The 12668-nt window shown below is 35.0% G+C and overlaps 1 protein-coding gene across 5 annotated transcripts in view; it reads right to left on the bottom strand.

Moving 5' to 3' along the window:
• DENND4C (DENN domain containing 4C) overlaps positions 1–12668 on the bottom strand; it is a 110796-nt gene that overhangs the window by 50112 nt on the left and 48016 nt on the right. For all 5 annotated transcript variants that reach the window (XM_020904076.2, XM_070480566.1, XM_070480565.1 and 2 more), the window contains 5 exons: positions 9408–9508; positions 8598–8816; positions 3446–3591; positions 1501–1536; positions 1281–1411 (listed from right to left, as the gene is read on the bottom strand). In XM_020904076.2, the coding sequence (XP_020759735.2) occupies positions 1281–1411; positions 1501–1536; positions 3446–3591; positions 8598–8816; positions 9408–9508 (633 nt within the window). The remainder of the gene's footprint in view (positions 1–1280; positions 1412–1500; positions 1537–3445; positions 3592–8597; positions 8817–9407; positions 9509–12668) is intronic.

The raw sequence follows: 12668 nt of genomic DNA, 5'->3' as shown, positions 1-12668 counted from the left end.
TACCCATATACTCTCCAAAATACACTCTAACTAGTAGGAAAGCCTATCCTCAAACTGATAGAATAAAAATGCTTCTACTCATCATTTGATCTGCATTTTTTTCAATACTAGAAAAGCTTAACATGCTTTCATATTATTGACTATTGGCATTTCTTCTCAGAAACTGCCTACTTATTTCCTTTGGCCAATTTTCTTCTGAAATATATTACCTTTCCTATTTGGTTTACTTATCTGTCAATATCTGATTTACTTATTTGTCAATACCTGCATTCCAATGTATAATGATTAAAGCAAAAATAAAAAAAGAACTCTCTTTCTATAATTGACATGCAATCAAAAAAGTACTTAGTTAAATCACTCATCTCAGGTATACATTCTTCATTCTTATGTAGTCCTAGTGAGATTCTATATTAATTTTATTTTTAGAAAACAGTCTTTTATATTTTATATTCCCATTGCCCTAGAAATTCTTTTATGAATACAGCCTAAGAAAATAACTGTGTGTACACACAAAGATATAGATAGCAGAGAACTACAAATAAATTCCATAGGAAACTAGTTCAAAGGTGTGCAATGTAGTTATTCAAAATGATATGGCACAAAAGTATTTATTGGCATGGAAAAACGTTCAGACCATTAAAGGTAAACACACATCACAACAAATATGGGCAAGATGAACTAATATTTGTTTTAAGTAAATTCAAATCTATGTACAAAACAGACAAAAAGATATACATACGATTGTTAACAGACATTAAGTATTGGTGCTAAAATGATGTGCTAATTATTTTTGTGTGGTTTTCTGAATGTATTAAGTATTACCATGATCATAATAATACACAAGTTTTTTAATTTCTTAAAAGATTCCCATCCAAATTCTCTAAGTTTATTTTAATAAAGAGTGATTCCTGGCCCTCTACTTTTAAGTGACAGCTTACTAATGTGTAAGAATTTCAGTTTTTCACTGACAACAAAACACCCCAAAGGGAGGGGATGCTCACAAATATTTTTCTTCTTCAGAAATGAAAATTTTAAAGATTAAAATGCGGTAAATGTTTAGGTTAACAGTGATCGGCATCTGGCTTCCCTTCAAACAGGGCTGTCCGTTTCTTAATTTACAATCCCTGGTGGTATCTCCATAGGATATCCATCTCCACCAGTTCACAGAATACACTTTGAAAATGACCTTTACAAATGATCAATATACATATCTACTAATAGTTGCAAAAGCTCCAACTATTAAAACTGTACCCAAACAACTTCAGAATCACTCCTGGTACCTGTACTTTGGGGACAGATCCTTTCCGTCATCAGGAGGTGGCTCGGGCGGCATTATGAACACAGTGTGCTCACTTTTCTGTGAATCATCCAGCTCTATCAACTTGGTGTCTTCTGCCGAATCAAAGTCAACCTAAAGATAAGTATTTTCTTCAATTAATTTGCATATAAGCAAGACCTGATTCTAAAATGCTGAAACTTGTATTTAAGAAAAAAATATACCTTATCTGTTTTCTCTGTGCCTTTATCAGGAAACAACTAGGGAAAAAAAAGAATTCTCAGTGAAAATGTCTACTGTGAATTTAATAGAGATTATCTTAAACTCAAATTTAAAAAACCATTAACACCAGGCAGATATGAAACACTTCACAATGTATTTGGTGGACCCCATACTTGTATAATACTTCTCTTTTGACTATTAGGATAGAAAACAATTCATTTTGACTAGTTTGTTCATATATCCCTCTTTAGAAGGAAAAGATGGGCAATCACAAGAACCCAGTTTCTCAAACCAAAAATTTCATTATTAACAAACTCCTGCATTAATTGATAATATCTGTGCTTAGTTGCTCAGTCACATCCAACTCTCTGCGACCTCATGGACTGCAGTCTGAAGGCTCTTCAGTCCATGGAATTTTCCAAACAAGCATACTGGAGTGGTGATTGACAATATCCCAGCTTCTCTAACTGAATGATATTGGACTATCAATATTTAAGTAAACAAAAATGTTGAAAAGTTTAAATCGTATTCCTAGAGTTTCAGATCACACTGATGTAATGGGAGAAAATTATGCAAGTCTTCTAAGATACACAAATCATTAGGAGTCTATAAAATTACAATGTCATAATAGTCTACCTTTTTTTGATACAATCTCTAATTTTATAAATATAGTTTGCATAAACAATAAATCCTACAACCCACCTAGCAAAAATGAGCTCTACGAAAAATGAGAAAAAATATGTGAGTTATCATGTCAGAAATCAACTCAGGACTACCATGGTGGTCCAGTGGTTAAGAATCTGCCTGTCAATGCACAGAACACGGGTTTGATCCCTGATCTGGGAAGGTTCCACATGCCGTGGGGCAACTAAGCCCATGCGCCAGAACTACTGAGCCTGAGTACTTTAAGCACGGAACCCCTCGCACCCTAGAGTCCATACTCCGCAACACAAGAAGCCACTGTAAAGAGAAGCCCTCGAACCGCAACTAGAGTGGCCCCTGCGCTCAGCACCCAGAAAAAGCCTGCATGTAGCATGAATGCCTCATGCTGCCCTTCATCACAGCCAAAAATAAAGTTTTAAAAGTCACCTTAAATTTTTTATGAGTGAGTAAAGCCTTAACATATTTCCAAATAGTTTCCGTCAGGACAATGATTCATGTCAATGTATGGCAAAAACCACTACCATATTGTAAAATAATTAGCCTCCAACTAATAACAATAAATGAAAAAAAAAAAGAAATATATTAGCAAAACTATCTGGAAAGACACAAACAAAACCCACAGGATTTCCATTACCCACAAAACATGAACCTGCACCCTTGGCAGTGAAAGTGAGGTGTCGGGTGGAGAGGGAGGTGGGAGGGGGGACTGGGATGGGGAATACATGTAAATCCATGGCTAATTCATTTCAATGTATGACAAAAACTACTGTAATGATGTAAAGTAATTAGCCTCCAACTAATAAAAATAAATGGAAAAAAAAAATAAAATAAAAATTAAAAAAAAAAAAAAAAAGATAAAACATTTTTCCTCCCTAACAAAAAAAAAAAAGAAAGTGAGGTGTTCTAATCACTGGACCACCAGGGAATTCCCAAAACTAAACATTTTTAATGAACTACTAAATCTTATCTTAGTCATGTGGAAAAAAAAAAAAGATTCAGGAGTTTCAGTGATGTTCTTAGTACTTAATACAAACGAAAGTGAGACTCAAAGGGAAAAATTAGCTATGTTTGGTAGTATTAGATGCCACAAAGGAAAACAATTCTTATATTAAGCATAGCACTGAACATTTGCATGTGTACTCACGTGCACAAACACACACACACAAACACCAGAACTTTAATGCTTTCCTCAGATCATTTGGGCTAATAAAACAATAATGATTATAAAGATAAACAAATTATTAAAGCTTTTCTTTAATACTGATTTACAAGACAAACTTTTACCTTTTCTATGCAGTCATCAAAAAAAGCCAATCCAGTATCTTTATCACTTACAAAACTACATTCTTCAATGAAACGAATAAAAATCTGTGTTTTGGATAAAAGGGTGTAGAATTTTGTATAGGCACGATCTCGACTTTTTAAAAATCCTGAAGAAAATAAAATTAGAATTAAATTCAAATTTCAAAGCAGAACTAGATGTATTATTTTTAAACTTCTATATATATATTATCTTTATATACATACATATATAAAGGGACCATAGTCCCTTCTGCCTAATTCAACCATGAAAACTCTTAACTTATACCATTAACCTTTTCACTGAAATCTGAATTTCCTGTAAGGAGTCTCTAGCCCTACAGATCTCAAGTAGAAAATTTCTGATACTCTACATACTCTCAAGCAGGAAGGGTCAGATCCTTCCTCGGCAATGCTACCAGACAATTACTTCTGTTATCATCTTATAGAAACTTCTGCTCTTCTGGCTATTATTTTATCCATTCCTCGATTAACTGTAGACAGCTGTTGACTTTAGAAACACTCCTTCATCCACTGAAGAGCAGGGCACCTAATTCAAAGTCTTCTCGCCAACTCCTCCCATCATCATTCTTCAACACCCATAACACCAACCATCCAACATTTCAAAGAGTTTTTAATTCCTTAACTTTCAATAATTTATGGTCTACTCCACCTCAATCACCAACTTCTATACATAGTTAGATACTCCCTGACTTTTCTTGGTAGCACTATGAACAGCTTTGCCTCCCAAATCTCTAATTTACAAATTACTCTCCGACTGTTACTCCTGTCTATCTGATATGCTTAAGTTCTTCCTACCAAGCCTTTTGTGAGGGATAATCTGCAATCCATTCACCCTTTTGCATTCTACATACACCCTCCTATCTTCACGTCTTTATCTAACATTGATTCCATGTCCATTTTAATTATTTTCTTGTCAACACTCTCAATTTTTATGCCCTTTTGTCTTTTTTGTCAAACTCATCTAGTATAACCTAGCTCTGGAGCAATACATTGTCTGCTTTCTCTGGATCTGCAGCAGTGTGGCTGAATGCAAGCTGCTGGGGGTGGGGGGGGGGGGGGGTGGGAGGGGCGACGGAGTTAAGTAACTAAGTGAATCAAAACCACTTAACTTACACCTTTATCCCTGACCAGTAATCACACTATATTTCTGGAATCTGAACTTTCCTTTACTCATGTTTTCACAGTTATTTTCAGTGTTTAAATGTTCTCCCTCCATGTTCTCTCCCTCATCCCTGAATGGTAGTACTTTATATTGCAGAGAAAATGAAAATCATTAAGTGAGAACTACATTATCTCACTATAAAATCTATGACTTTCTGCTATCATTTATTCCTTACCATGTTTTACAGTGAGTATGATCCTCCTCCTATCTAACGCCAAACCGACCATGAGCCTGGGATACAGCTCTTTCAGTGTTCTCTGGAAAATTCTATTAGCTAGTAACCAGTATACTCAGGTCTCTCTCATTTTTAAAATCTTTCCTCAAACATTTCTCCAAAGAGGACATTCAGAGGGCCAATAAGAACATAAAAAGATGCTCAATATCATTAATCATTAGAGAAATACAAATCAAAAACACAATGAGTCATCATCTTACACCTTTCAGAATGGCTATCATAAAAAAGGACAAAAATAACAAATGTCAGTGAGGAGGTGGAGAAAAGCGAACCCTCATACACTGTTGGTGGAAATGTAAACTGATGGCACCACTGTGGAAAACAGTATGGAGGTTTCTCAAAAAACTAAAAATAGAATTATCATATGATCCAGCATTTCTACACTCCAGGATATATATCCAGAAAAAACAAAAACACTAATTCAAAAAGATATGCACCCCTGAGACGAGTGCTCGGGCCTGGTGCACTGGGAAGACCCAGAGGGATCGGGTGGAGAGGGACGTGGGAGGGGGGACCGGGATGGGGAATACATGTAAATCCATGGCTAATTCATTTCAATGTATGACAAAAACTACTGTAATGATGTAAAGTAATTAGCCTCCAACTAATAAAAATAAATGGAAAAAAAAAAAGATATGCACCCCAATATTCATAGCTGCACTATTTATAATAGTCAAGACAAGGAAGTAACCTAACTAGTCAACAGATGGATGGATGAAGAAGTTGTGATACACACACACACATGCATACACATAATGGACTATTATTCATAAAGAAGAATGAAATTCTGCCATTTCCAACAACACAGATGAGTTTAATGCTTACTGAAACAAGTCAAACATAGAAAAACACTCTCTATATTATCACTTATATATGGAATCTAAAAAATAAAACAAATCAGTAAATATAATAAAAAAGAACAGATTCACAGATATAGAAAACAAACTAGTGGCTACCAGTGGGGAGACGGAAGCAGGGAGGGGTTAGATAGGGGTAGGGGACTAAGAAGTACAAACTATCATGCATAAAAGAAATAAGCTGTGAGGACACACAGCACAGGGAATATAATCACTATTTTATAGTAACTATAAATGGAGGGCATGTGTGCGTGTGTGCTGGCTAAGTTGCTTCAATCGTGTCCGAAGCCTGCCAAGCTCCTCTGTCTATGGGATTCTCTAAGCAAGAAGCTGGAGTGGGTTGCTATCCCTTCCTCCAGGGAATCTTCCCAGCCCAGGGGCTGAACCTGCATCTCTTACATCTCCTGCACTAGCAGGTGGGTTATTTACCACTAGTGCCACCTGGGAAGCCCCCATAAATGGGAGTATAGCCTGCAAATATTATGAATTACAATGCTGTGTTGTACACCTGTAACATATAAAGGCTGCACATCAATTATACTTCAATTAAATAAATAAATAAATAAATTTTCCTTAATAAATAATTAGATCCTTCCCCTTTCTGCCATTTCTCTTCTCAATAAAGGGCACTTAAATAAACAATAAACCATCCACTTGGTTGTTAAAGACATGAAGCTCTAAGTTGTTCTTGACATCTCCCTCTTAAATCCCATATTCAATTGCCAAGCTCTATTCAATTTACATCCTAAAAATCACTTTTCCATTCATGCTATCAAATAATCCAGGTCACTTCATTCAAACCAATGCACTAATCAACTAATAAGTAGATCCATACTTTGGGTGCCCCCAGTTGAATCTCTGCAGAGAAGTCAAAGGGGTTTTTTTGTTTGTTTTACAAATGCAAACCTGATCCTATTACCTACTTAAATATCCTTCACTGACTTGCGATTACTCTTGGAATTAACACTGAAATCCTTCATTGTTCCTAAAAGAGTCAACATGATCTGGCTTTCATCCACCATTTCAAGCATGGTTTTTAAGGTCAGTTTTTCCTCCAGCCTTTCTGTTATGCTTCAGGGCATTCCACATGCTCTTGTCCTTACTAGATCACCTTGAAATATTACTTAGTTGAGAAAGGGCTCCAATAAAACAGAAATAAATTATTCTTGCCAAGCAGTAACAAGAAGTCTTTTCTTCTAATGGATCTAGGCAATGATCAGCAAAGGCTACTAATACAATTAAATGAAAGGCTGGTGGGGAAATTATAATGAATGAATGAGTCTGACAATCCCCGAACCCATGGATCAATCTTTGGAGTACTAAAAATGGTACACACGCAGATTTGCAATAAGAAGTAGTGAGCCTCATGTGAGCACCATTTGCCAAGAAAACTGAATCTGAATATAATTGTTAAGTTCAGTTCAGTCGTTCAGTCATGGCTGACTCTTTACAACCCCATGGACTGCAGCATGCCAGGCCTCCCTGTCCATCACCAACTCCCAGAGTTTACTCAAACTCATGTCCATTGAGTCGGTGATGCCATTCAACCATCTCATCCTCTGTCGTCCCCTTCTCCTCCCACCTTCAATCCTTCCCAGCTTCAGGTCTTTTCCAGTGAGTCAGTTTTTCACATCAGGTGGCCAAAGGATTGAAGTTTCAGCTTTAGCATCAGTCCTTCCAATGAATATCAGGACTGATTTCCTTTAAGATGGACTGGTTGGATCTCCTTGCAGTCCAAGGTACTCTGAAGAGTCTTCTCCAACACCAGTTCAAAACCATCAATTCCTCAGTGCTTAGCTTTCTTTACAGTCCAACTCTCACATCCATACAAGACTACTGGAAAAACCGTAACTTTGACTAGACGGACCTTTGCTGGTAAAGTAATGTCTCTGCTTTTTAATATGCTGTCTAGGTTGATCATAGCAATTATATTCATTCTTTAAAGTCATGCTCTTCCTTCCATGAAGTCTTCCAAAATACTCATCTTTAAGAATGTTTCCTTTTTCTGAATGTTTATGCCCTCTCACTGAATAATAATGTAAACTCTTTTTCTTGAGTATTTGTTCTATTTCTTAAAACATGTTAAATTATTTTCCACTGGGTATCCTAAGGAGCTAGATTTTATACTCCTCTATATCCCTAAATAATAACTAATTGGACTTAGTAAGTGGTAACTAAATATTTGAGAGATAAGTCGTCCTAAACCAGAAATGAGAAAAGATAAAAGGATTATTGGGAAAATACAGATTAAGAAAAAAAACAAACAAAAAAAAACTATAGATATGTAAAATAATTGTCATTATGAATACTGATGTATCTGTAAGTTTGCCACTATATATATATATATAAGAGCTGCTGAATACCAACATAAATCTTTGTAATTTCCTAAAACTATAAATACTAAAGAGAATGAGTATGGTATTTTCCCCTGGAACAAGGCTGTACTTTTCAACAAATTTTAAAAACTGGTGGCTTTATTCCAAAATCTATTTGTTAGAGAACGCTGTAAAGCCTAGAATGTATAAGGTCAAAAATTATACAAAGTTGAGAAAACACCTAAAAACAAATGACCAGCTTCATTCTACTGAGATAACTGATCACAGAATATTATAAATATAAGCAACATCTTAGACATTTCATAATTAACACCTCCAATTTCAAATTTCTCAGGGAAAAAAATAAGGTATAAAAGTTAAAAGAAATTCTATTCACAGAACTAGATTACGAATACACAGAAGATCACCATATTTTAATATAAATTTCTAAGACCTTATATAGTAGATGTTTCTTGGTAGTACTACCAAATAGAAAATTTTTTCATTTAAAATAAAAAGTATTTATATTTTCAATGCTACTCACCCTGTCGGTCAAACAATGAATCAGCAGCTGTAGCTTTATTTGAAGGAGCCTCTGTGATTGGTCTGAGATATGTTCTGTAACCCTTTAAAATCGATGCCATAAAGCGCAAAAATGCCTCTTGAATTTCCATCTCAAGTTGTGTCATCTTCTTTTGCCAAGAGAAATCTGCTTCAATTGGAGTCATCTCAATTGCTGAACCTTCTTGAGTTTTTCGGTGAACTAACAAAACAAGAAAGAGAAATAAATGACATTAATACATAATGTTATACATATAAAAAAATACATAATGTTATACATATATAATAACTCAACAATTAAGGGAATTGTCAAAATAAAGCCCATGACTTCTTGAAAATCCTCTCCACATTAATGTGAAGGGATCAGAAAACATGCCCCAAACACCATGAACCACAATAGTTATTTCTTACTACTGGAATTTGTTTTGTAATGAGACTCCCATTAAACACAGCAAAATTATGTTTAAATTTAACAAGGATTTTTTAATATACATTCTTTCATTAAAAATATCCCTTCTTACAGTTAGAGAGTTTGGGATCGACATGTACACACTGCTATATTTAAAATGGATAACAAACAAGGACCTATTGCATAGCACAGGGAAATCTGCTCAAAGTTATGTGGCAGCCTGGATGGGAGGAGCACTTGGGGGAGAATGATACATGTATATATGTGGCTGAGTCCTTCTGCTGTTCACCTGGAACTGTCACAGTATTGTTCATCAGCTATACTCCAATATAAAATGAAAAGTTAAAAAAAAAAAAAAACCCCTTCTTTTTTCCTCACATTTACCTGAGAATAGCTGGGGATACAATTTCTTCAAGGTGCTAATCAGACTTTTGCACGGCTTTTTGGGAAGCTGCTTCCAGTTCATGCTCTTCTTTTCATCTGATCTATTAAATAACAACATAATTAATAAAGTCTGTTATAACCTGTCTTAACTTAAACAAAATTCTTATGTCAAACTAAAAAAGAAAATGGAAAGGGTATTTATACTGATGTTACAATTTAAGAATCTGCATTCCTAAATGATCACTTAAATTTTTAAGGGACTTCCAAGAAGTTCTCTTTTCATTTCAATCAACCTCAGCCAAATCTGGTCATCTCATTCTAACCCTCCAACACACACTTTCATTAATTGGAGTCATGAATACAAGACAAGTCTTGTTTCAAAGTTACATTTTAGAATTATAATATTTAAGTTTTAAACTTAACTGACTTGAGACTTCAAAGTACCTATCAGAAGCAAATCTCAACAAATGTCAGAGTCAGGAACATACAGAGTCTGTGTGTTACAAATAGTAACAAGCTCTACAAAGATGAAAGTACTATGTGCCAACCATGAGTTGGAGCTAATGCTATATATCAAGCCAATATCACTTATGAACATCAATGCTAGAATCTTAAATTCTTAGGTATATATTTCAGGGATATTTTTTAGTATATTAACTATATACTCAAAGAAATATGCATAGTAATGATCAGGGAGGCTTTGTCCATACTTTAAAATTTAACTGCAATCTAAAAAGCCATCAACACTGGTAAATATTGAAAACCAAGTAGAGCTACATGTATCAACATAAGTGAACCTCATAGAAAATGCTAAGTAAAACAGCAAATCAGAAAACTAGACAAATGTAAAAGCTTTTAAAGCATGCAAAGCAAAATATCATTTATACTAGTATAAATATAATGTGTATTAAGTGGAAGATTCATGCAAATTATTTACATTATTCTCTATAATACTTTGGTACCTAAAACATTTCATAATTGTATAATTAAACATTCAAAACTATTTTAGAAATAGTGTTTTGATCTATAGAAATTATATAGAAGTTATTTAAGTCTGAGCAAAATTAACAATCTCTGTATTATCTTATTCAGAATAGCAAATAAAAGGGGGTAAATCTTTGAGTTACAACTTCAAAATAATTTCCAAAGCACCACAATATATGCAACCTTGAAACAGCTTTTTAAGGGATAGTTACTAAAAAATAACAAAATGTGTACTACAAGAAATATTTAGGGCTTGCAAGCAGTTCGTTGTTTCCAGGCGGTAAGTAAATCTAAATGTTCACAGTAGGGATCGATCAAGTAGGTGGACAAACAGGATATGGAGCTCACATCCCCCCATCAACACATCAGAAAATACATCAACACATGGAACAATTCTCATGAAAAACTAACTGAAAACTGGCAGGTGAACTACTGTACCACCAAGGCAATAAGACAGATACACACGGAAGGAAAGAAAAGTGATTTGAGTTGGGACCTGTGTCCGTGGAGGGGACTCAGAGGAAGAAGATTATAAGGTGGACACCCCCTCATGGGAGGGAGCAGTGAGAGCCAAATGCAGGGCACCCCAGTCTAGGAATCCTATGCAGGAGAGATAAGCCTGTTTAGAGAACTGCTGGGACTAACAAGAGGTAAAAGAAAAACAAATTTTTCAAAATGGAAACAGTTTAAGAGCTCTCAAGAATAACATTAAACGTACTAATATTCACCTTATAGGGAGGGGTACCAGAAAACAGAAAAGGGGATCAAAAATGTATTTAAGGAGGTTATAGATAAAAACTCCCCAAACCTGAGAAAAGAAACAGAGATTCAGGTAAAGGAAGCACAGAGGATCCCAAACAAGATGAACCCAAACAGACCCGCACCAAGAGATACCATACTTAAAATGGCAGAAGTTAAAGGTAAACAGAAAATTCTAAAGGCAGTAAAAGAAAAACAGACACTTTGAACAGACCAATCACTGGTACTAAAATTGAATTTATAATTTAAAAAATTCCCAGAAAATAAAGTCCAGGGTCAGGCAGTTCCTTGGGGAAATTCTACCAAACTTCTCTAACAGTACTCCAAATTATTAAAGAGGATGAAACACTCCCAAATTCATCACAAGGCCACCAATACCCTGTTATCAAAACCAGACAAAGGCACTACAAAAAAGACAATTACAGGCCAATATCTTTGAATATAGATGCAAAAATTCTCATCAAAATATTAGCAAATCAAATCCAACAATATATAAAAAGGATCATACACCACAATCAAGTTGGACTTCCTCTAGCAACACAAGGATGCTTAAACATAAAAAAATCAATCAACGTGACACACCACATTAACAAAAGGAAGGGGGAAAACCACGTGATCATCTCAACAGACACTGTAAAAGCAACTTTATAAAATTCAACCACCACTCATCTAAAAACTCTCAATAAAGTGGCTACAGAGGGAACAAATCTCAACATAATAAAGGCCACATATGACAGTTCACAGCTAACATCATATTCAATGGTGAAAATCGGACATCCTTCCCGTTAAATTAAGCATCCAAATTGGAAGGGAAGATGTCAAACTGTTACTCTTTATAGATAACATGATACTTTATATAGAAAACCCTAGAAGTACAACACAGATGAACTTACTTATAAAACAGAAAGAGATTCACAGACACAGAGAACAGACTGGTGGTTGACAAAGGGGAACAGGGGAGGGAGACAGATGGACTGGGAGTTTGAGGTTGGAAGATACAAACTATTACATTCAGAATGGATAAACAAACCCTAATATGCAGCACAGGGAACTGTATTCAGTATCCTGTGATAGACCGCAGTGGGAAAGAATATTAAAAAAGAATGTATGTTTGTGTATCACTGAGCCACTATACCGTACAGCAGCAACTGGCACAACATTGTGAATCAACTACACTTCAATTAAAAATAAATTCTGAAGAAAACCCTAGTCTCCACACAAAAACTATTAGAACTAATCAATGAATTCAGCAAGTTTGCAGGATACATGATTAATAGACAGAAACCTGTTGCTTTTCTATGGCAATAATGAATTATCAGAAAGTTTCTTTTAATAAACTCCATTTAAAGCTGTATCAAAAAGAATAAAATATCCAGAAATAAACTTAACCAAGAATGTGAGAGACCTACACTCTGAAAAGTCATAGAAGGAAAGTGGAGATGATACAAAGAAATGGAAAGATATCCCTTGCTCGTCTTGAACTGAAAGAATTAATATCACTAAAATGGTCATGTTACT

The sequence above is a fragment of the Odocoileus virginianus genome, chromosome 18, assembly GCF_023699985.2.
Source record: "Odocoileus virginianus isolate 20LAN1187 ecotype Illinois chromosome 18, Ovbor_1.2, whole genome shotgun sequence".
Lineage (NCBI taxonomy): Eukaryota > Metazoa > Chordata > Mammalia > Artiodactyla > Cervidae > Odocoileus > Odocoileus virginianus.
This window is presented reverse-complemented; position numbering and strand designations above follow the sequence as displayed.